The 18,863-nt window shown below is 51.4% G+C and overlaps 2 protein-coding genes across 3 annotated transcripts; both read right to left on the reverse strand.

The window, feature by feature from the left end:
- Positions 1-1,425: 1,425 nt before the first annotated feature.
- INHBE (inhibin subunit beta E) lies at positions 1,426-6,289 on the reverse strand. Of its 2 annotated transcripts, none has more exons than XM_041757214.1 (3): positions 6,098-6,289; positions 3,896-4,249; positions 1,426-3,678 (listed from the first exon to the last, which is right to left on the reverse strand). In XM_041757214.1, exons 2-3 carry the CDS (start codon positions 4,191-4,193, stop codon positions 2,918-2,920), a joined length of 1,059 nt encoding a protein of 352 aa, XP_041613148.1. In that variant the 5' UTR covers positions 4,194-4,249; positions 6,098-6,289; the 3' UTR covers positions 1,426-2,917. The 2 variants fall into 2 exon arrangements, with proteins under 2 accessions (XP_041613148.1, XP_041613149.1); XM_041757215.1 differs by lacking the exon at positions 6,098-6,289 and adding an exon at positions 4,316-5,178 and having other exon boundaries at positions 3,896-3,986.
- A 281-nt stretch (positions 6,290-6,570) lies between these two features.
- Positions 6,571-18,674, reverse strand: INHBC (inhibin subunit beta C). Its single transcript, XM_041757216.1, has 2 exons — positions 17,888-18,674; positions 6,571-9,434 (listed from the first exon to the last, which is right to left on the reverse strand). The coding sequence occupies exons 1-2, from the start codon at positions 18,198-18,200 to the stop codon at positions 8,692-8,694; spliced, it is 1,056 nt and encodes a 351-aa protein (XP_041613150.1). The 5' UTR covers positions 18,201-18,674; the 3' UTR covers positions 6,571-8,691.
- Between the last annotated feature and the right edge of the window lie 189 nt (positions 18,675-18,863).

An 18,863-nucleotide genomic window follows, 5' to 3' on the forward strand; every position in this document is an offset into this window, starting at 1 on the left:
TCCCTCCCTCTTGCCGCTCTGGAGAATGAGGCGGGGTAGCAAAAGCTAGAGAGGGGGTGCCGGGCTTATTGCACCCCCAGGACCCCCAGGATCCTCCCCCTCCCTGGAGGGACCCTATACTGCCGGCCCCCCCCCCCCCCGCCCCGCGCTGAACACGCTGCTGCTGGTGGGCAATAAATCCCGGCATGGATCCTGGGATCGGCTGCCCACGGAGCGGCACCCCCACCCCAACCACAGTCAGAAAAAAACTAACAAATACATTGGGAGGTGGGGGGCGATGAAAAAGTTCATCCAAGAAAGATAATATTGGAGGTAGCGCCGCCGACTTTGGTTGGTGCTGCGAGTATTCCGTCATCCTGCAGGTTATCTGTTGACCTCCCTCTTTCAGGGGAACATGAAGGGGTTAGGACAGATTTGGGGTTTGGTGCAAACAGGACTGGAACAGAGTTGGCTTAGAAGTGAAGGGTCTATAGGGCATCGAAGAGAGGGCAGCGGCTGAGGCTCCGGGTGCAGAGTGTGCGGTTCACACTAAGGAACCCTGGGGAGGCACGCAAGCGCTGTAACGCGGAGACCCCCCCCCCCGCCCCGCCCCGCCCCGTGTCCTGCGTCTCTAAGTTCTGGAGACTGCGGGCACCTCCGCACCTCGAGGCCGCCCGCTCTCCGCTCTTCCAGGCTGTCTGCTCCCTCTGCTGGCCTCTCTGGCACATGGCACACTCCCGCAGGCTGCAGGGGAAGACTGGGGGAGCTGCAGGAGTAGGAGGCTTCCCAGGTCCCCCCACCAACCCCCAGTTAGGAGCCCAGGGAGGGGTGTACGAGCCCAAAGAAACAGAAGGGCACCCTAGAAGAGGCTGCCAGTGCGGAACAGCAGCGTCTGAGAGGGAAGTGCCCTGTCCCTTCGGATCTGTGTTGCCATAGTGACTGGATGCAGGGGAAGGGGCAGCTATTTTAGTCTCTGTGACCTTTCTTTATGAGAAAGGGGAAAAAACGTGGTGAGGAAAAGGAGTCCCTTCCTTTCCTGTCACCCCTTAGATAGACCTCCCACATCCTAGCTCTGCTTCCAAGAAGCACCTTCTTGGGCCTGGAGAGTTAGTAGGTCAGCTATTAAGACTGAGGGTCAAGGGGAAAAGGTGAAAGTGGGAAGAGGTCTGAGGCCCTGCAAATATAGGTTGTAATTGTGGGGGAACAGATACAGACTCCTGTTTCACTCTCCCTCCCCCATATGACTTTGGCCCAGACACCAGTTATACCCAGAGGTCAGGCAAGACCAGCGGTCAACGGGAGAAGGAGCCCTACACATTCTCCTGCCTCAGCCGTCTGCCCTTTCTTTCAGAGAAGCTCTTTTTCTTTAATTTTTTAAAAGATTTTATTTATTTAAAACAAATATTTTATTTATTTATTCACGAGACACACACACACACACACACACAGAGGCAGAGACATAGGTGGAGGGAGAAGCAGGCTCCAAGCCCAATGCAGGACTCGATCTGGGACCCCTTGGATCACGACCTGACCTGAAGGCAGATGCTCAAGCGCTGAGCCATCCAGGCGCCCACAGAGAAGCTCTTTTAGAACACGCTGCTTTTTCCTCCTCACCTAGGTCTCCAGATTAGTGATTCTCCAAAATTTTGACTTTAAGACCACTTTACACTCCTTTTTTTTTTTTTCTTTTTTTAAGTAGCCTCCCTGCCCAACATGGGGCTTGGACTCACAACCCTAAGGTTAAGAGTCATCTGCTCTACCCACTGAGCCGCCCAGGCACCCTGCCTTTACACTCTTAAAATTTATTGATTTTTTGTTTATGTGGTTCATATCAATTTACTATATTAGAAATCAAAACCGAAAAAAAGGGATCTCTGGGTGGCGCAGTGGTTTGGCGCCTGTCTTTGTCCCAGGGCGCGATCCTGGAGACCCGGGATCGAATCCCACATCGGGCTCCCGGTGCATGGAGCCTGCTTCTCCCTCTGCCTATGTCTCTGCCTCTCTCTCTCACTGTGTGCCTATCATAAATAAAAGATAAAATTTTTTAAAAAACCGAAAAAAGTTTGTAACACAAGAATACACAAGCACACATCCCATTAACAATGATGTCAGAAAGATGATGTAATCACATGCCACGTAGCCTCTGGAAAACTCCACTGTGTACTTTTGAGATAATGAAAATAAAAAAGGCATCTTAATATTATTATGAAAATAGTTTTGACTTGTGAACACTCCTGAAAAGGGTCTCAGGGACCTCCCAGGGGTCCCCACACCTCACCTTGAAAACCACCCCCCGGGTCATCACTGCAGCCCCTCTTTATGACTCAAATTTGTTGATTGATTTTTCCCTTCATTTTTATTGCGTAAGTATAAACATTTGTCTCCTCAGTGGGTCCTGTCCCCCACTGGGGAAAACCAGGAAACTTCTTAGGCTCAGTACCCCTCTCTCCTGGCTCCCATTTCTGGGCCCCTCCCAGACACCTCCTCTTAGCCCCCTGCCCATCTCCTTCTTGGCCCTCCCTTAAAGCTCTTCCGCTGTTCCTGCCCTTGGCCAGCCTGGTTCCCCTGTCCGAGGCCTGCTTCCCTCACTCGAGGACTTTCTCTTCTTGGGAGAGACTAGGTAAATTTTCTCTGCCTTCTGCCCTCCCTCCATCCCTCCCTCACCTCTGCCACCTTCCCTTAGGGCTTAGGGGAGGAAATCATGCTTCCTGGGCAGACTCTTTCAGAGAACACACTTTCCCCATCTCCCCACACACCAGCCAGCCTGGAACAGGCAAGATTCTGGATGAACAAGTGCCCATTTGGGTCACCCAGGTCACACTGCCACGCCGCCGTTGGGTAGGGGTGTGGGTCAGGAATGCAATGTGGCCCACCACAGATGCCCTTTGCCTGGGAAACCCCAACTGATCTCTTCACTCCAAATGCCCAGGTCCTCGTGCTAGCTGCAGCCACAGGCCTCCACCACCATGTCTGGCACATCTGTCTTGACCACATTGCCATCGCGGTCCAGGTAGAGGAGAGAGAGAGGCCTCCGGGCCGTAGGGACGCAGCAGGACGTGCCCAAGGGCCAAGGGTTGTTGGCCTTGAGGAGGCTGAAGACGGCCGAATGGAAGGAGGCGGCGATGCCAGGACTGCCAGCCAGGTGCGGGGGGCACTGTCCGCTGCAGTAGTTTAGCTGGTACCCCTCGGGCTGCAGGATCCAATCCCGCCATCCCAGCTCCTGGAAGTCGACATAGTGGTCTCGCCTGCAGCACAAGGGGGTCTCGGGCTCGCAGGTGGGGGTCCTCCTCCTGGCCCGGCCCGCTCCGGGCTCCCTGGGCCAGATCTGGAGCTGCAGGAAGGGCCGCCGGTCCCCGGCCGTGTCCAGGAGCCGCTGCCGCAGCGGCTGCTGGGCAGAGGTGCGGTTGCCTGGCAGGAGCCTGCACTTCAGCTGGAGTTGCAGGACGGCAGACTCCTTAGCCCTCAGGCCACCAGAGGGCAGAGCGAGGGCGTGCCAGCCCGCGGCCGGCAGGTGCTGCTCGGCCAGGAGGGTGCGCGCCCCCCGCTGCCCGCCGCTTGGGCGCCGCCGGAAGACCCTCAGGTACAGCGAGCCGGGCGGCGCGGGCCGCGCGTGCAGCCAGAGGCGAGCCCGGGACAGCTGGTGGGGCTGAGCCATGGACAGGTCGAAGGTGAGCACAGAGCTGCAGGCCGAGGTGGAGTCTGCCCGGGAGACGGCAAGGGGCGGCACGTGAGCGGCACAGCGCTGCTCCAGGCCCTGCAGGCCCAGCCCGCTGCTAGCTCGTCTGCAAGAATCGGGGACTGCCTGGTGTCCCCCGCCCTGCTCAGTGGGTCCCTGCCCCAACTTCTCCTCCCACACCCTGCTCGCCTGCCTTTCCTGTCGGGGAGGCCTCCCTCACCCCGCTTCTCCCTTACCCACCTGCCACCGTTGCAAAGCTGATGACCTCGTCTCCATCTGCTGTAGGCACGCTTCGGGGCTGTAGTCTGCGGAGGGCTCTGGCCAGTGCTGCCTGGGGGGGAGGGTGAGTTATCCTGGGACGACTGGTCAGGTGCAGCCCCTCCAGGATCTGCTGCTTGGCTAGCTCCAGGACCAGAGCTCGTTCTGCTTGGGGTGCCAGCGTGGGGCCTCCGCAGCTGGGACATCCAGACCCTGCCCCCTGTGCCCACACCAGTGCCCAGAGCAGCACCAGCTGGGGCTGGACATCAGGGAGCCCCATGCTCCTGGAGAGTGGCCCTGGGTTGGGTCAGGAGCCTCGGATGGCAGTTGCTCCTTCTGTTGATATGATTGCGTGGAAGCCAATGAGGGCACAGCGGCAGCAGACAGCAGTGCCACACCTACCCTTGGCCAAGGGTAGAGCCACCTGTCTTCTAGTGCCTGGGACTCAGGAAGGCTGCATGTGGATGGTGCTATGGGTGGCTGCGTATAGCGCATCTGCCAGTTTGGCCCTCACAGCTCATGGCTGGCTCCTGAGTGGGGCCTCTTTAGAGCCGCAAGCTGGGGCACCCTCACTTAGTGGTCAGCCAGCAGACCTACCCTCTGAGCCCCAGGATTGGCCACCTGTGCTGCCCATCAGGTCCCTGCAGGGGGTGGAGGCCCCCCCCACCTCGGGTTTCACCATCTGGCCCTGGTCACTGAGTTTGAGGTAGGGGTATGGGGGTGGGGGGACAGTGTGGACACACATGATGCAAGAAAGAGAATGATTTCACATGCTCAGTCCCCAAGGTCTGGGGCTCGGGGGAGGGACGCATAGGAGCAAGGTGGGGAGGGCGATCTCCCCCCATACTTCTAGTCCTTCTAGCTTACGCAGCCACTTCTGCAGCAGCAGCTCCTGAGGCAGCTGTGAATTCCACTGGTTATCTCCCCAGGGTCTCTGGGCCAGAAGCAGAACTCTGGTCTCTCTATTCCTAGCAATAGGGCTAGGACATGGGGGAGAGGAACGGAGTCCTCCTGCCCAGGCCAAGGTGGCAGTGCCAGGGGGCACGGAAGTCACCTCCTGACCCTGCCTGTGCTGGCTGCCCAGAGTCCAGTTGGACTGGAGCACAACGTGGAGGAGGGCTGGAGCATGGTGGGGGGGGGTGCATGTTACATGCATGTCTGGGGAAACCCAAAGAGGTAGGGGTGGTGGTGATGCAATCTGACAGCAGGGCAGAGTCCATCAAGGCTGGCAGTAGGGCATGGGACTTGGGCTGGGTCTCTTTAAGGTAAGGGGACTGTGAGAGTTACCTAAATCGGGGCATCCTAGAAGTGGTGCGAGGCCTCTGTGAGAGGGGGCAGGAAATGGGAGGTTTAAGAACTTTGAAGAGCAAGCCCGAGTGCGAGTGCGGGCGACCTTAGTTCCGATCTGGCCCTCTTTACACTCCTCACTGGCTAACGGGAGGGCCATGGTCCCTCCTCCTTGCACTTCCGAAGGTAGACTTCATGCTAGCCTCTCTCCGGATGCCCCGGGTTTCTTCAAGAAGCTAGAAGGAAGGGCGTGTGACTTGGAACTGTGCCCCTACTGCATTTTATCCCCCCCCCCCGACTTAGCCCAGTGGGGGCTGTCGAGAGCCCAGCAGATGGGGCACCTGGGAGCGGGACGGGAAGGGCGCGCCCCGGGGCGGGGCCTCAGTACCGCTGGTGTCCGCCACGTGGCGGTGTCGGGCCGCTGGGCGCCGCCGCCGGGCTGTCGGGAGCCCAGACGCAGCCAGCCAGCCTCTCGGTCCCCAGGCCCAGCCTCTCCCAGCGGAGCAGACGCCAGTCCCCGTGCGCCCCCTCCGCCAGCACCGGGGCGCAGAGCCGTCGTCAGGCCCCACGCCGCTGCTACCTTTGGTTTCAGACCTCGTCACTTTGACACGTGGCAGTGGAGCTTGGTGATGGGTGCCAGGCCCTTCCCAGAAACGGTGTGGTGGCGGTGGGGGCGGGGGGGGGGGGACAAGGAGGTTTTAGACCCTCCTGTTCTCCCTACATTTCTCCCCCGGGGGCGGGGAACATTCAAGCCCCTCTGCCCAGTTCTCTCCCCCAGCTCTCCGCCACCTCTCTGTTGGTGGAGGCTGGTGAGTGACCGCCCTCTACCCCTGGAGTCTGGGACATCGAACTGCAAAGAAGAAGTTTCTGCCCATGGTGGAGTCTCAGAGGGCTTACCTGTTGGCGCTGGACACAAGTCAAGGGAAGCAGCACAAAGTGGCTGCAAGAGTCGCTGACCCCACTTCTCCCCTACCCTCTATCAGGTACCCCCAATTTTCAGCTCTTCCTACCCTCTTGCTGCTGTGCCTGGCCTGGCCCTACCTCCCCACTGACACATACGTCAGAACCCAGCTATAAATATGCTCTTAGCATCTTAGTCACTTTCCCCAAGAAGTGCTCCCAGGTTATAAATACCCCAGCCATCTGCCTCACAGGCCCGCCCTACCACCAACCTGGTTGGGTGCTGGGGGGGAGGGACAGGCTTGGGGGCGGGTAAGAAAGGAGAAGAAGCCCTAGTGATTATCTTGCCCAAATGAGAAAAGCCTGACAGTCTAGGGTTAGGGGCCAAGAGGCTCTGGGAGCAAAGGTTTGGAAGAAGACCCACTCTTTCCCCTTTTAACAGAAGGCAGAGCCAAAAAGAGAGGGAGTAATACCAATTCAGTATTTATTTTAAAATTTGTGATTTTGTTCATCATGGATTTTTCGGCATTCATCTTGCTGTCTTAAAAATATTGCATTGATTATTGATCTCAATCGATGAATTTCTTGGCAGTCCCTTACAATTTTGCCCCCAAAGTGACTGCTGTACTTTACCTCGCCTTACTCTTGGCCCTGGGAACTAAGGCTGTAGCCGAAGGGAGAGAGCTTAGATCTAGGGGAGGGGTGGCTTGTGGGGTGGCCGTGGAAGGGGGAGGAAGAGGCACAGAAGACTTCCTTAGATGTTCCCCTTAGATGAGGATCTCCTCAAGGCAAAAATGGCATGGCTTCTGTGGGTTGCTTAGGAAGCCCCACAGCTCAGATCTGCAGGTCTCCTGAGGAGATCCCTTTTAGACTTTCTCCTCTAGGGTTCCTCTTCAGGGACCTCAGGCTCTGGAGGCGGGGGGGTCATAAGCTGAGCAAACACAGACATCACGTTACCCAAAGGACTCCTGGGTTTTGCGCAAACTCGGCCTTGGGCTGCAGACAATATCGATCCCATGGTTCAGGGCTGTCCAACCAAAGGGAGGGGATGATGGGGAAAGAAGGGCAAAGGTCTAGAGAGGACCCAGTCTCAGAGCAAATACCTCCCCTCCTCATTCCATGCCTTCCTTTTCTTCTCCTGGTCCCATGCAAGTGGCCCTAGGCCAGTTCCAGCTTCCAGGAAGGTCTCCTGGATGGAGTCCTGGGGGTCAGTGAGAGGAGGGAGCCAGCTCTGAGCCATGCCTCTGCCCCCCGCCCCCACATGTGTGCTCACGGATCGTCAGCCTACTTGCTGATGGAGCAATGATCTGTCTCATCTCTTGGAGTGAGCATGGAGGGAAGAGAAGAGCAAATACAACCTAAGCCTCTATCAGCTCTGAGACAAGCAAAGATGGCTCTGGGAGGGCGGAGGAGACCTAAGGAAGAAGAGGAGGCATGCTAGGAAAGGAAGGGGCATGAAGTGTGGCATGGACACAATAGCTCGGCCCTGAGGAGCCTGTGGGAGAGAGAGCAGAAGTGGGCAAGGCAGGTAGACTCTGGGTCACCCTTGGTGTAGGCCAGGGTCCTGGCAAGAGACAAAAGACACATTCAGTTGTCTGTGTTTGCATCACTAACAAGCCTTAATGAAGAACTTATTTATACAGGTGTAGGCAGGGTTAAGGGAACCAAGGAGGGGCATTGAAGCACCCAAGGACTTGCAAGAGTTAGAAAGCCCTTACAGGCCCCTAGTGCGGAAGATATTGGAATGTAGGTAGAAATGGGGTCAGGGCGGCCAGATAGGAGCTGGAGGGACAGACCACAGCTTCTGTCACACAGATACATGGCACGGAGGCAGAGGGAACAGGAATAAGAAATATCTTGACCTCCGTCTCCTCTTATCCTTTGACCTCCTGCCTGTGTCTACCTGTAAGGGGACAAATTCAGCAGGAAGCCAGAGGCCAAAGGAGTTCAGGTGAGTCAGCCCTTAAGGGTATTAAGTAGGGCAGAGAGGGACAAAGAATGGATGAGGGTATGCCAAGAGAGCCTTCGCAGCCCACCAGGGCAAATAAGAAAGGGGCTTGAGATACAGAAAAGTATAGCTGTGGATAGCGGTGATCTAATCTTCAGTGAATCCAGGGAAAGAGCTCTCTGGTAATCCAGAAAATCAGGGCAAGGGGCTGGTCAGCTCATCCTAGAGTGATGGCTATCAGGTCGGAAGAGCAGAGAAGGGTAGTGGATTATGGGATGGACTAAGAGTGGGCTATGGGTGTCTGTGCCTGGGAACTAGACAGCACTGCTCACCCTGGGAACTAGACAGCACTGCTCACCGTCGCAGGTGGATTAGAGTCCCTGGAGTGGCAGTGGAGCCCGAGAGGCTTGCCAGATAGACTACACCCTAGGAGACTGGTGGTCATGAAGATGGGACGGTGACTGTCCTTAGACGAAGATCTCCTCAAGTCATAGCTGGGATCATTTCCATAGGTTGCTCAGGAAGAGGGAGCCCTCCTTCGGGACAGAGGCAGTAATGGGGTGTCATTCCCACCTCTCAAGAAAGAGTGCCTCTATGAGGGCATGTTCGCTTACCCCACTTGGGCTGCCTGTCGGCACAGGAACTAACTACACCCACAGGCCTCTACCACCATGTCAGGTATGTCAGTCTTGACAACGTTGCTGTCCCTGTCGTAGTAGAGCAGAGATAGGGGGCGCCGGGCTGTGGGCACGCAGCATGAGCCCCCTCCGGCGGTACCGGCAGCTGTGTTGGCCTTGAGAAGGTTGAGCACCGCAGTGTGAAAGGAGGCAGCAATGCCAGGCATGCCTGCCACATGCAGTGGGCACTGCCCTGTGCAGAAGTTCATTGCATAGCCCTCAGGCTGGATGATCCAGTCGTGCCAGCCAATGTCACGAAAGTCCACGAAGAACTCTTGGCGACAACACATCCGGGATCCACCCTGGCAGTTGATGCCTCGCCGGTGAACCCGGTGCTTACCACCAGCTTTCACCTTGGCTGACACAAAAGGCCTATGGGCAGCCCCACCCAGTATGACTGAGCTCCAGGCTCCTTGGCCTTCAGGTACCAGCTCCAGGGTCAGGTGCCCTTGGTTGCAGGCAGCCCGAGCTTCAGGCCCCAGGAAGAGCTGGTGCCAGCCACTGGCATCCACGTCTAGCAGGTGCTGAGTGGCCGAGGTGAGGTTGGTGTCACGTGAGCTTAGCACAAGGATCTTCAGCTTCAAAGTCTGGGTGGTATTGGGAGGGATCTGTACAAAGAACATGAGGCTGGCCTGCTGGATCTCCATGCCACTAGCAGTTCTATCAGAGAAGTGGAAATCAAGACGAGTCTGGTTGATGTTGGAGAGCCCTGTGGACACAAGAAGCCCCAGTCACTGTGGCCTTCTGAGTGTCAATTTTACCAGCTACCTCTTAATTCTCAAGTATACTTGAACTCTCTGCAGCATTCGGCATAGTTGACCACCCTTTCTTTCTTGAAAATCTTTTCTTTCTTGGCTTCTATGACACAACTCTTAATATTCTTTGATTTTGTTTGCTGGCTTTTCTTTCTCTGACCATTGTTCAATGCAAGAGTCCTCCAAAATTTGTCTTTGACCTTCATTTCCTTTTACTCTCTACTCGAGGGAGTTCTTATCCACACTCATGCTCAGCCAACAGTTTTTATGTGGTGATTCCCAAATCTGGATATCTAGTTCAGACTGATTTTGGACCTATGGACTCGATGTATAGATTTGGGAATCAACAAACTTTAGGTCTAAATTTCTAACTGCTTGGGGCACTTGAGTGGCTCAGTGGCTGAGCGTCTGCCTTTGGCTCAGGGTGTGATCCTGGAGTCCCGGGATCGAGTCCTGCATCGGGTTCCCTGCATGGATCCTGCTTCTCCCTCTGCCTGTGTCTCTGCCTCTCTCTCTGTGTCTCTCATGAATAAATATTTTTTAAAAAAGGTTTAAAAAATAAAATAAATTTCTAACTGCTTAATTTTGCCACATGACTGTCCTGCCAGTACATTAAAATCAAATTTTGGGGACCCCTTGATGGCTCAGTGGTTGAGCATCTGTTTTTGGTTCAGGGTGTGATCCTGGTCCGGGATCAAGTCCCGTATTGGGCTTCTTGCGTGGAGCCTGCTTCGCCCTCTGTCTATGTCTCTGCCTCTCTCTGTGTCTCTCATGAATATATAAATAAAATCTTTAAGAAAATCATTTTTTTTCCCAAATGGAAGTCACTCTTTTCCTTCTTATATACCCCTCTTTCTGTTCTTCGAGTTGGAGGCACCCTCCCCTCTTTATCATCTCCAGAAACCCCCCTCTGTGAGCACCCCCTCTATCCCCATATCCAGTCCCTCAGCACAGTGATTCTATGTATTTCTCCTTATCACTATTATTCTTGTCCAGTCTTCTCTCTTCATCCCTCACCTTCCCTGCTGAAACACTTTAATTGGTTTTCTATTCCCTCCACTCCACTGAAACTGCTCTTGTCAGGATCACCGACACTTTCCATATTGCCCAATCCAATGGTTTCACCTTTTTATATTCATCTTACTTGACCTTTAAGCAGTGTTTGACACACTTAATCATTCCCTCCTTCTTGAAATATTTCCTTCTCTTGGCTTTTGTGACTCTGGCCACTCTATCTTGGTCTGTTGCTGACAGCTCTTCTTCCTCTGCCTGACCTCTAGTTGTTGATGGTCCTGAACTCCCTTCTTTTCTCTATCTATATTTTTTTTGAGAAGCATCTCATCAATTCCCATAGCTTTCTATTCCATCTGTATGCTGATGACTCCCAAATATATATCCTTGGCCCTGACCTTTCCCTGATTTTCAGGCTTGTATATCCTGCTGCTGATCTGATATTCTATTTGGATATCCAGTGATATTTCAAACTTTTCACCTTCAAAGATAAACTCAAGATTTATCCCCCCAGCCCAAACCTATTCCTTTTTCCGACCTAATTCCCTATACATGCATTGCTTAAGGCAAAATCTTATTGCTCTCTTTCCCTACTTTAAAATTATCTGCAAGATCTGGGGTGCCTGGGTGGCTCAGTCAGTTAAGCATCAGCTCTTGATTTCAGCTCAGGTTATGACTTCAGGGTTGTGAGATCAAGCCCTGCACCTGGCTCTGCACTCGGCATGGGGTCTGCTTGAGATTCTTCCTTTCTCTCTGCCTCTGCCCCTCCATCCCACTTGTGCGTGCTCTCTCTGTCTCTCAAAGTAAATGAATAAAATCTTTAAAAAAAAAATAATAAATAGGGACTCCTGGGTGGCTCAGCGGTTGGGCGTCAGCCTTTGGCTCAGGTCATGATCCCGGTGTCCTGGGATCGAGTCCTACATCGTGCCCCCTGCATGGAGCCTGCTTCTTGCTCTGCCTGTGTCTCTGCCTCTCTCTCTCTGTGTCTCTCATGAACAAATAAAATCTTTGCCAAAAAAATTTTAAAAACAAAATAAAAAATAAGCTATCTGCAAGATCTGCCCACTCTACCTCCAATTCATGAAATAATTTCACTAATCCCTACTTCCTCTACTATATATTAACCCACAGTCACCTTTTTCTTGAATTATAGCAATAGCTTCCAAAGTGGTCCACTGCTGTCCCCCAAACCATTCTCTATATATCAGCCAGAACGCATTTTATTATATAAATTTGATCAGCTTAATCTCTTCAGCCTAAGACCCGTTGGAGGCTTCCCATTGCTATTTGAATAAAATCTAACCTCCCCCCCTTTAAAAAAAAAGATTTTATTTATTTATTCATGAGAATACACAGAGAGGAGAGAGAGAGACAGAGACACAGGCAGAGGGAGAAGCAGGCTCCATATAGGGAGCCCAACGAAGGACTCGATCCCGGGTCTCCAGGATCACACCCTGGGCTGAAGGCGGCACTAAACCGCTGAGCCACCCAGGGATCCCAAATCTAAACCCCTTAACACAGAAAACTCATATGATCAGGCATTCTGCTATTTAATGGCTATGTTCTACCTATACTGGCTCTTTTCCACTCCTTGAACTCAATAAACATGGACTTATCTCATGGCCTTTGCACTTGCTCTTCCCCCTATGTGAAATGTCTTAATTTTTTTTTTAAAAAAGATCTTGGGATCCCCAGGGGGCTCAGCGGTTTAGTGCCGCCTTCAGCCCAGGGTGTGATCCTGGAGACCCAGGATCGAGTCCCACGTTGGGTTCCCTGCGTGGAGCCTGTTTCTCCGGCTGCCTGTGTCTCTGCCTCTCTCTGTGTGTGTTTCTCATGAATAAATAAATAAAGTCTTAAAAAAAAAGATCTTACTTATTTGCTTGAGAGAGAGAGAGAGAGCACAAGCAGGAGGATCAGCAGAGGGAGAGGGAGAAGCAGGCTCCCCACTGAGCGGAGAGCCCAACGTGGGACCCAATTTCAGGACCCCAGGATTAGGACCCCGGGATCCTGACCCAAGATGAAGGCAGATGGTTAACCCTGAGCCACCCAGGCAACACCCCCCGCCCCCAATCTGAAATGTCTTTCCAAGATTTTTGATTGACTGGCTTCTTTTTGGCATTCAGCTCAAATGTCCCTTGCTCGTAGAGGCTTCTCTGACTAACCTATCTAAAGCAGCCTTCAACTCTATCTCTGTCTCTCTAATACACCATCCTGCTTAACTGTCATTGTAGCTACTATTACTCTCTGTAGACTTTTTTTTTTTTTTTGTTTTTGTTTTTAATCTGGGCATGGCTGTGTGACTTGATTTGACCGATGAGACAGGCAAGAACAGTGCAAGCAGAAACCTGGTAAGTACTTATACAACGATGCTTTGCCCTTTTGGAAGCTAGCCACCATGCTTTAAAGATATTTGGGCTAGACTCTTGAATGATGAAAAGCCATGTGGAGAGACACTTTGAGGATCAGAGACCATCTCAGATGTTCTAGCACCATCTAAACTCCTGACTGAATGTAGTTGTTTCAGTGACTTCAGCTACTCCTCAGATGGAGATGAAGAACTGTTCAGAGAAGCCCAAAGCACAAAAATCATCAGAAATACCTAATTTCTTGTTTTAAGCCTCTGTCTTTGCACTGGTTACTTATATTAACTGGTAACTGAAACAGAAATTAGTAACAGAGGTATGGTACTCCATAACAAAGACCTAAAATATGTAGCTTTGACTTTGGGACCGGGTGGCAGGCAGAGGTTGAAAGGATGGTGAGGAGACTGTTAGTGAAGGTAGGGAGAACAGTGAGGAAATTGCTATCAGAAGCTGGAGAAAGGGGAACCTGTGTTATGTATTGGCTATCATCTGCAGCGACTTGGAAGCTAGAAATGGTATCTAACAAAGTTGTGAATTTAGCTAAAGATATTTCTAGGCAGAATGTTGAAAGTGCCAATTGGCTTATTTTAGCTGCCTATGATAAGGCATTTCAGGCGTGAGATGAACTAAAAAAGAAACTGTTCAATTTTCAAGCAGAATTTAGAGAAAATATTTCCAACAGGACTTGCTAGATTGAACAATGAGATATTTTTTTCATTCCTCACCTATGTGTCTGGCGAAAGATTCTTAAGGTGAGAAATAGTCTCAGGGCAAAATCACATCCAGGGCATTGCCAGTAAAATATGGTCTCAGAGCGAAGATCAAAACATTTAATAAAGGGTCAATTGTAAGACCCTTTGTTAAGATTTAACACCTCTGTTGGGACACCTGGGAGGCTCAGTGGTTGAGTATCAGCCTTTGGCTCAGGTTGTGATCCTGGGGTCCTGGGATGGAGTTCCACATCAGGCTCCCTGCAGGGAGCCTGCTTCTCCCTCTGCCTGTGTCTCTGCCTGTCTCTGTGTCTCTCATGAATAAATAAATAAATAAATAAATAAATAAATAAATAAAATCTTTACAAAAAGATCTAACGCCTCTGTTAAATCTTAAAAATTTAAGATGATATTCCGTAGATCCTCTTAACTAGACAATAGGGCTTCTAAGAATCTTAAAGTGTATCGACTCATAACACCCTGACTTGTAACCAACCTAAAGAGGGGTCTGTCTTGAATAAGTTGACTGCCTTTTTGTCTAATTGAGCAGACTATAATTTATTATTTAAAAGGCCCACAGGGCTTCACAGAAGATTTTAGTAGGGAAAGCAGCATCAGTTTGGACTAAAAGCTACAGAGATGATTCAAAATGAAAAGAGGTCTCTGGGCCCCTAACTTCTTTGGTCAGGAAGCAGGCTGAGAAAACTGCTCAGCCACAGACACAGGTCATTTCCTATTTAAAAGGAAAGACATCTCAGAGGGTGGAGCCAAGCGCTGAGACAGTAGATCTAGAAGAAGAGCACTGAGAGAAAAATCCTACCAGGGACCAGGACTAAACCCTGAAGGAATTCTGGATTCAGGGTAGACTGAGATATACGCCTGGCTGGATATCAGAACTTTCATGGATCAATGACTGTTCTGTGTCCCCCAGCCCCCCATCTTCCTCATCGAACAGGAGTATCTATTATGGTTATCCTGTCCCTGTGTCAACAATGTATGTTAGGTGTGTGGGAGGCAGATACCTTGCATTTTTAGGTCACAGGCAGTAGTATGTATGTTGGTAAATGTTTAACAACTGGATTCCAGAGGGAAATAAATCCCGATTTGTAGTGTTTGCCAGTTTCTGTGGTATAAATTCTCCCACCACGGCTGATTTCAAACTATTAATGTGACATCACTGGATGCAGACTTGGGAGGTGTTCATCCTCTGTTGGCATGAGCAGTTCCAGGACATCGCTGAGGGCCCCTACCCCAGTTTCCGCAGAGCCCCACACTCCCTCTTCCTACGTACACAGGTCTTGCTTTCACACTATTGTGTGTATGATAGCTTAAATTGGAATAAAAGCTCCAAGCTAACATATCGAAATGCAAAACGTAGAATCTGGGTATCAGTCATTCTCACTTCCAAATGTCATCCCAGATCAGGCCCCCTCCGGCTGAATGTTGTACTCATTCACTGATTAGCAAATATGTGGAAAGTATATAGACTTTGAAGTCAGAGAGAACGGTGTTTGAATTCTGCCCCTTGCAAGCTGCATGACCTTGACCATGTAAATGATCTTCTTTGAGTGTCAGTTTCTGCTTTCATAAGATGGGAATAATAAACTCTGCTTTATAGCTGGGGTAGTTGTGAGGATTCATTGAGATGAGACAGGCACACTAAATACCTGGTAGCCATCTTTATTGTCACAATGTGGCCAGGAACTGGTGTCAGGGATACAAAGGTGGAAAAACAAAAAACAAAAAACAAAAAACCAAAACCCCAACCAGGATCTTGGTGTTCAAGGGAGCCATGGTTCATGGTCATCTGTCCACCTTGTCTCATCCATTCTAAGCTACTTTTCTTTCTTTCCTTCTTCTTTTTTTTTCTTTTAAGATTTTATTTATTTATTTGAGAGAGAGAAAGCATGAGAGAACATAGCAGGGGGAGGGAGAGGGGAGAAACAGGCTCCCCACTGAGCAAGGAACCTGATGTGGGGCTCCATCCCAGGGCCTGGGATCACAACCTGAGCTGAAGGTGGCCACTTAACCAACTGAACCATCCAGGTGGTCTTCAAGCTACTTTTCAATTCCAAATTCAGTTTGCTCCTTCAGACTCTAACGCACATTTCTCTTTCTTTTAGAATGTTGTTTACGGGGGGAGGGGGGGTGTCCCTGGGTGGCTCAGCGGTTTAGCACCTGCCTTTGTGCCTGGGTGTGATCCTTGAGTCGCAGGATCCTCGAGGATCCTTGAGTCCCCGGATCGAGTCCCACGTTGGGCTCCCTGAAGCTGCCTGCTTCTGCCTCTGGCTGTGTTTCTGCCTCAGTGTGTGTGTGTCTCATGAATAAATAAATAAAATCTTAAAAAAAAATGTTGTTTACCATTTTCTACCACTAAAGTCAAACATATTCTACAATACTAGTCCATTTGCAATCTTCTGAAAGACTTCCCTGACTCACTAGGACCCAACGAATAACTCCTGACCCAGCAAGCTCTGTGCCCTCCTCTAGCATTATTTCATTCTTCCTTACCTTCTAATTCATTTATTCCCAACAGCAGCAACTACACCCCTCATGGGAAGGAGGGAATCTTCGATTTCTTGCTCTCCCCCATCTTTTTTTTTTTTTTTTAAATTTTTATTTATTTATGATAGTCACAGAGAGAGAGAGAGGCAGAGACACAGGCGGAGGGAGAAGCAGGCTCCATGCACCGGGAGCCTGACATGGGATTCGATCCCGGGTCTCCAGGATCGCGCCCTGGGCCAAAGGCAGGCGCTAAACCGCTGCGCCACCCAGGGATCCCTTGCTCTCCCCCATCTTAACCTTCTAAGAACATTACCTGTTTTACTTTATTTAATTCTCTCAACTATCCTCTCATTAACCCCATTTTACAAATGAGAAAACTGTTAACAACCCAGGTCACACATTAATAAGCAGCTGAGCAAGGATTTGAACCCAGGCTTATCTGGTTCCAAAGTTTGTGTTTTTCATCATAGGCAGGGGTGCATTGAATTAGAGCCAAAATCAAGAGTGGGCCACTTTACTGACTTAGCCACCCAGGCACCCCACAGTTTTCAGTAGTTTTAAAATGAGGATAACAATAGTACTTGCCTCACTGGGTTGTTGTGAGGATGATCTCAAGGAGTTTGTGTATGTAAAAAGCTTAGGATAATGGAGATGTTATGTAGGTGTCAGTTATTTCTACTTTACACTAGCTTCTGGTGATAACATGGGGAATAAATGACAGTTCCTGACCTCAAGGGGTCTACATTTAATAAGTAAATGGACTTCCCAGGAAACCTGGAGGGAGGCAATTTCTCATGGAGTTTAGTTTCAGGGCGAGGGCAGGGGAGCCACTGGAAAGGGAGCCCCTCACCCTCAGGTCAGGGTGGGTTTTTTCAAGACAGGAGTGCTGGGTCTTTTTTTTTTTTTTTTTTTTTTTTTAAGATTTTATTTATTTATTCATGAGAGACAGAGAGAGAGAGGCCAAGACATAGGCAGAGGGAGAAGCAGGCTTCTTGCAGGGAACCTGATGTGGCATGGGATCCCAGGACTCCAGGATCATGCCCTGGGGCTGAAGGCAGACGCTCAACTGCTGAGCCACCCAGGCGTCCCAGGAGTGCTGGGTCTTGAAGAGAGAGGAGAGTGGGTGCTGACCAGGAGAAAGGGGTCAGGAATGGGAAGGACTTTCTAGACCCACGGAGGAGCTCGCAAGAAGCTCAGAGGCCAAAGAGATCACTTGGTGTTCTGTTCCTAGGGTCCTGTCTCCAAATTCTTGACCTTCTCTCCAGCTACCCACTGTAAATTCTCCAACTCCTCTTTTCTCTCTGGACTTAACTCTCCCTTCTTCTCTATCTTCTATCCTTTATTCCCCACTTTGACCCCGTTCTGATGTGAGGGCCCACGGTATTAAGATGAGGGAGCAGGGGTAGGCTGGAGGAGTATTGTAGTCCTGGTGTTTTACTTTTTCCCTTTTCACTCAGACGAGGCATCTGGGGGATGGGGAGACAGGGACCAGAGAAAGGACAGACTGCCTAGCTCCCAGCTGAAGTTGGGTGCAGGCCCAAGAAGTGGATGAGCTCACACCACAGCCTGTGGAAGTTTGTGGGAGCCAGAGGAAATGCAGGCAGGCAGTCTCAAAAGAAGTGAAATCTACCCACTTCCCAGCTGCCCATTGGTCAAGTCTAACTAAGAAAGAGCAGGGGGTGGGGTGGGAGCATAGGGTTAGGAGATTACAGACCATGGGAAACAGGAGTTGGGAGAGTTTGTGGGAGGGAGGCAGGGGTTAGGCTGGGGAGGAGACTTTTTCTTCCTTGGGGGAATATCTACAGAACAGGAACCCACCTGTGTCAGCAAAGCTGATGATCTCATATTCCTGTTCTCCGTCAGCCTCCGGAAGCATCCCCTGCGGGGGCCCATGGAGGCGCTGCAGGGCGGCCCTCAGAGCAGCTCCGGACACAGGCCTGCTCAGTGTTGGGCGCTGGCTGAGGCGCAGCTTCTCCAAGATGCTTCTCTTGGCCAGGTCAAGCAGCAGCTCCCGCTGGCGCTCCACGTCCACGGCGGGTCCTCCACATGCCAGACACTGACTGTCAGCCCTGGGAATGGCCACCGTAGCCGGCGCCAGGAACAGGAAGGCCAGGAGTAATGGGGAGATCATTGCTGAGGGAGGCCGTCTTTTAGGGACAGGGTGGAGATAGGGCCCTAAAACCGGGGCTCAAGATCTCAACAGCTGTGGTCTCTGCTCCAGCCTGGCCGCCGGGGGCCCTGGAAGGAGAATGCGTCCAGCTGGCATGACTCCTTGTTGCAGGGGTCAGAGCAGCCAAACATCTGACTTGAGAGGTGAAGCCAGTTGCAGGTAGAACTTGGCAGAAGCCTCCAGCACATAGTCAGTGAACGGACAGAGTGGGGGATGTGAGGGGAGGTTGTTTTGTTTGGGGAAAGAAATGTCCCGGGGCCAATGTCGGGAGACTGTGGGTTACCCACGTAAGCTGCCAGGCCCGGGGACAAAGGTTAGAGATGAAATTCCCCTTCAGCTCAAAGGCCTTGCTGGGAAGCCTGGAGGAAGAGGGAGAGGCGAGAGGTTTTAAGACAGAGTGTTAAAGAGTGCCTCTCAAGCCAGAGGGTCCCTGGCAGGGCACTCTATGTCATTGCCATGGGGATAATTGGGAGTTTCACTTTCCTTTGCCTGGTACTTCTCAAAGCCCCTCTGCCCCCTTTCTCCCTCCCTGAGGCTCATAATGCAGACTCCTTTGTTCACCATCCCCTCCTCTACCCCTGTCCATTGGACTCGAAACTAGCCAAGAAGATTAAGAGAAAGGAG

Source organism: Vulpes lagopus, chromosome 5, assembly GCF_018345385.1.
Source record: "Vulpes lagopus strain Blue_001 chromosome 5, ASM1834538v1, whole genome shotgun sequence".
NCBI lineage: Eukaryota > Metazoa > Chordata > Mammalia > Carnivora > Canidae > Vulpes > Vulpes lagopus.

What these genes read in the sequence shown, in the direction of transcription:
- INHBE (XM_041757214.1), bottom strand. Translation starts at nt 4,193, where the DNA reads ATGGGGCTCCCTGATGTCCAGCCCCAGCTGGTGCTGCTCTGGGCACTG. An exon ending in CAGCTTTGCAACGGTGGCAG is followed by an intron (nt 3,679 to 3,895) that starts GTGGGTAAGGGA and finishes TCTCCCGGGCAG; the next exon opens with ACTCCACCTCGGCCTGCAGC.
- INHBC (XM_041757216.1), bottom strand. Translation starts at nt 18,200, where the DNA reads ATGATCTCCCCATTACTCCTGGCCTTCCTGTTCCTGGCGCCGGCTACG. An exon ending in CATCAGCTTTGCTGACACAG is followed by an intron (nt 9,435 to 17,887) that starts GTGGGTTCCTGT and finishes TTGTGTCCACAG; the next exon opens with GGCTCTCCAACATCAACCAG.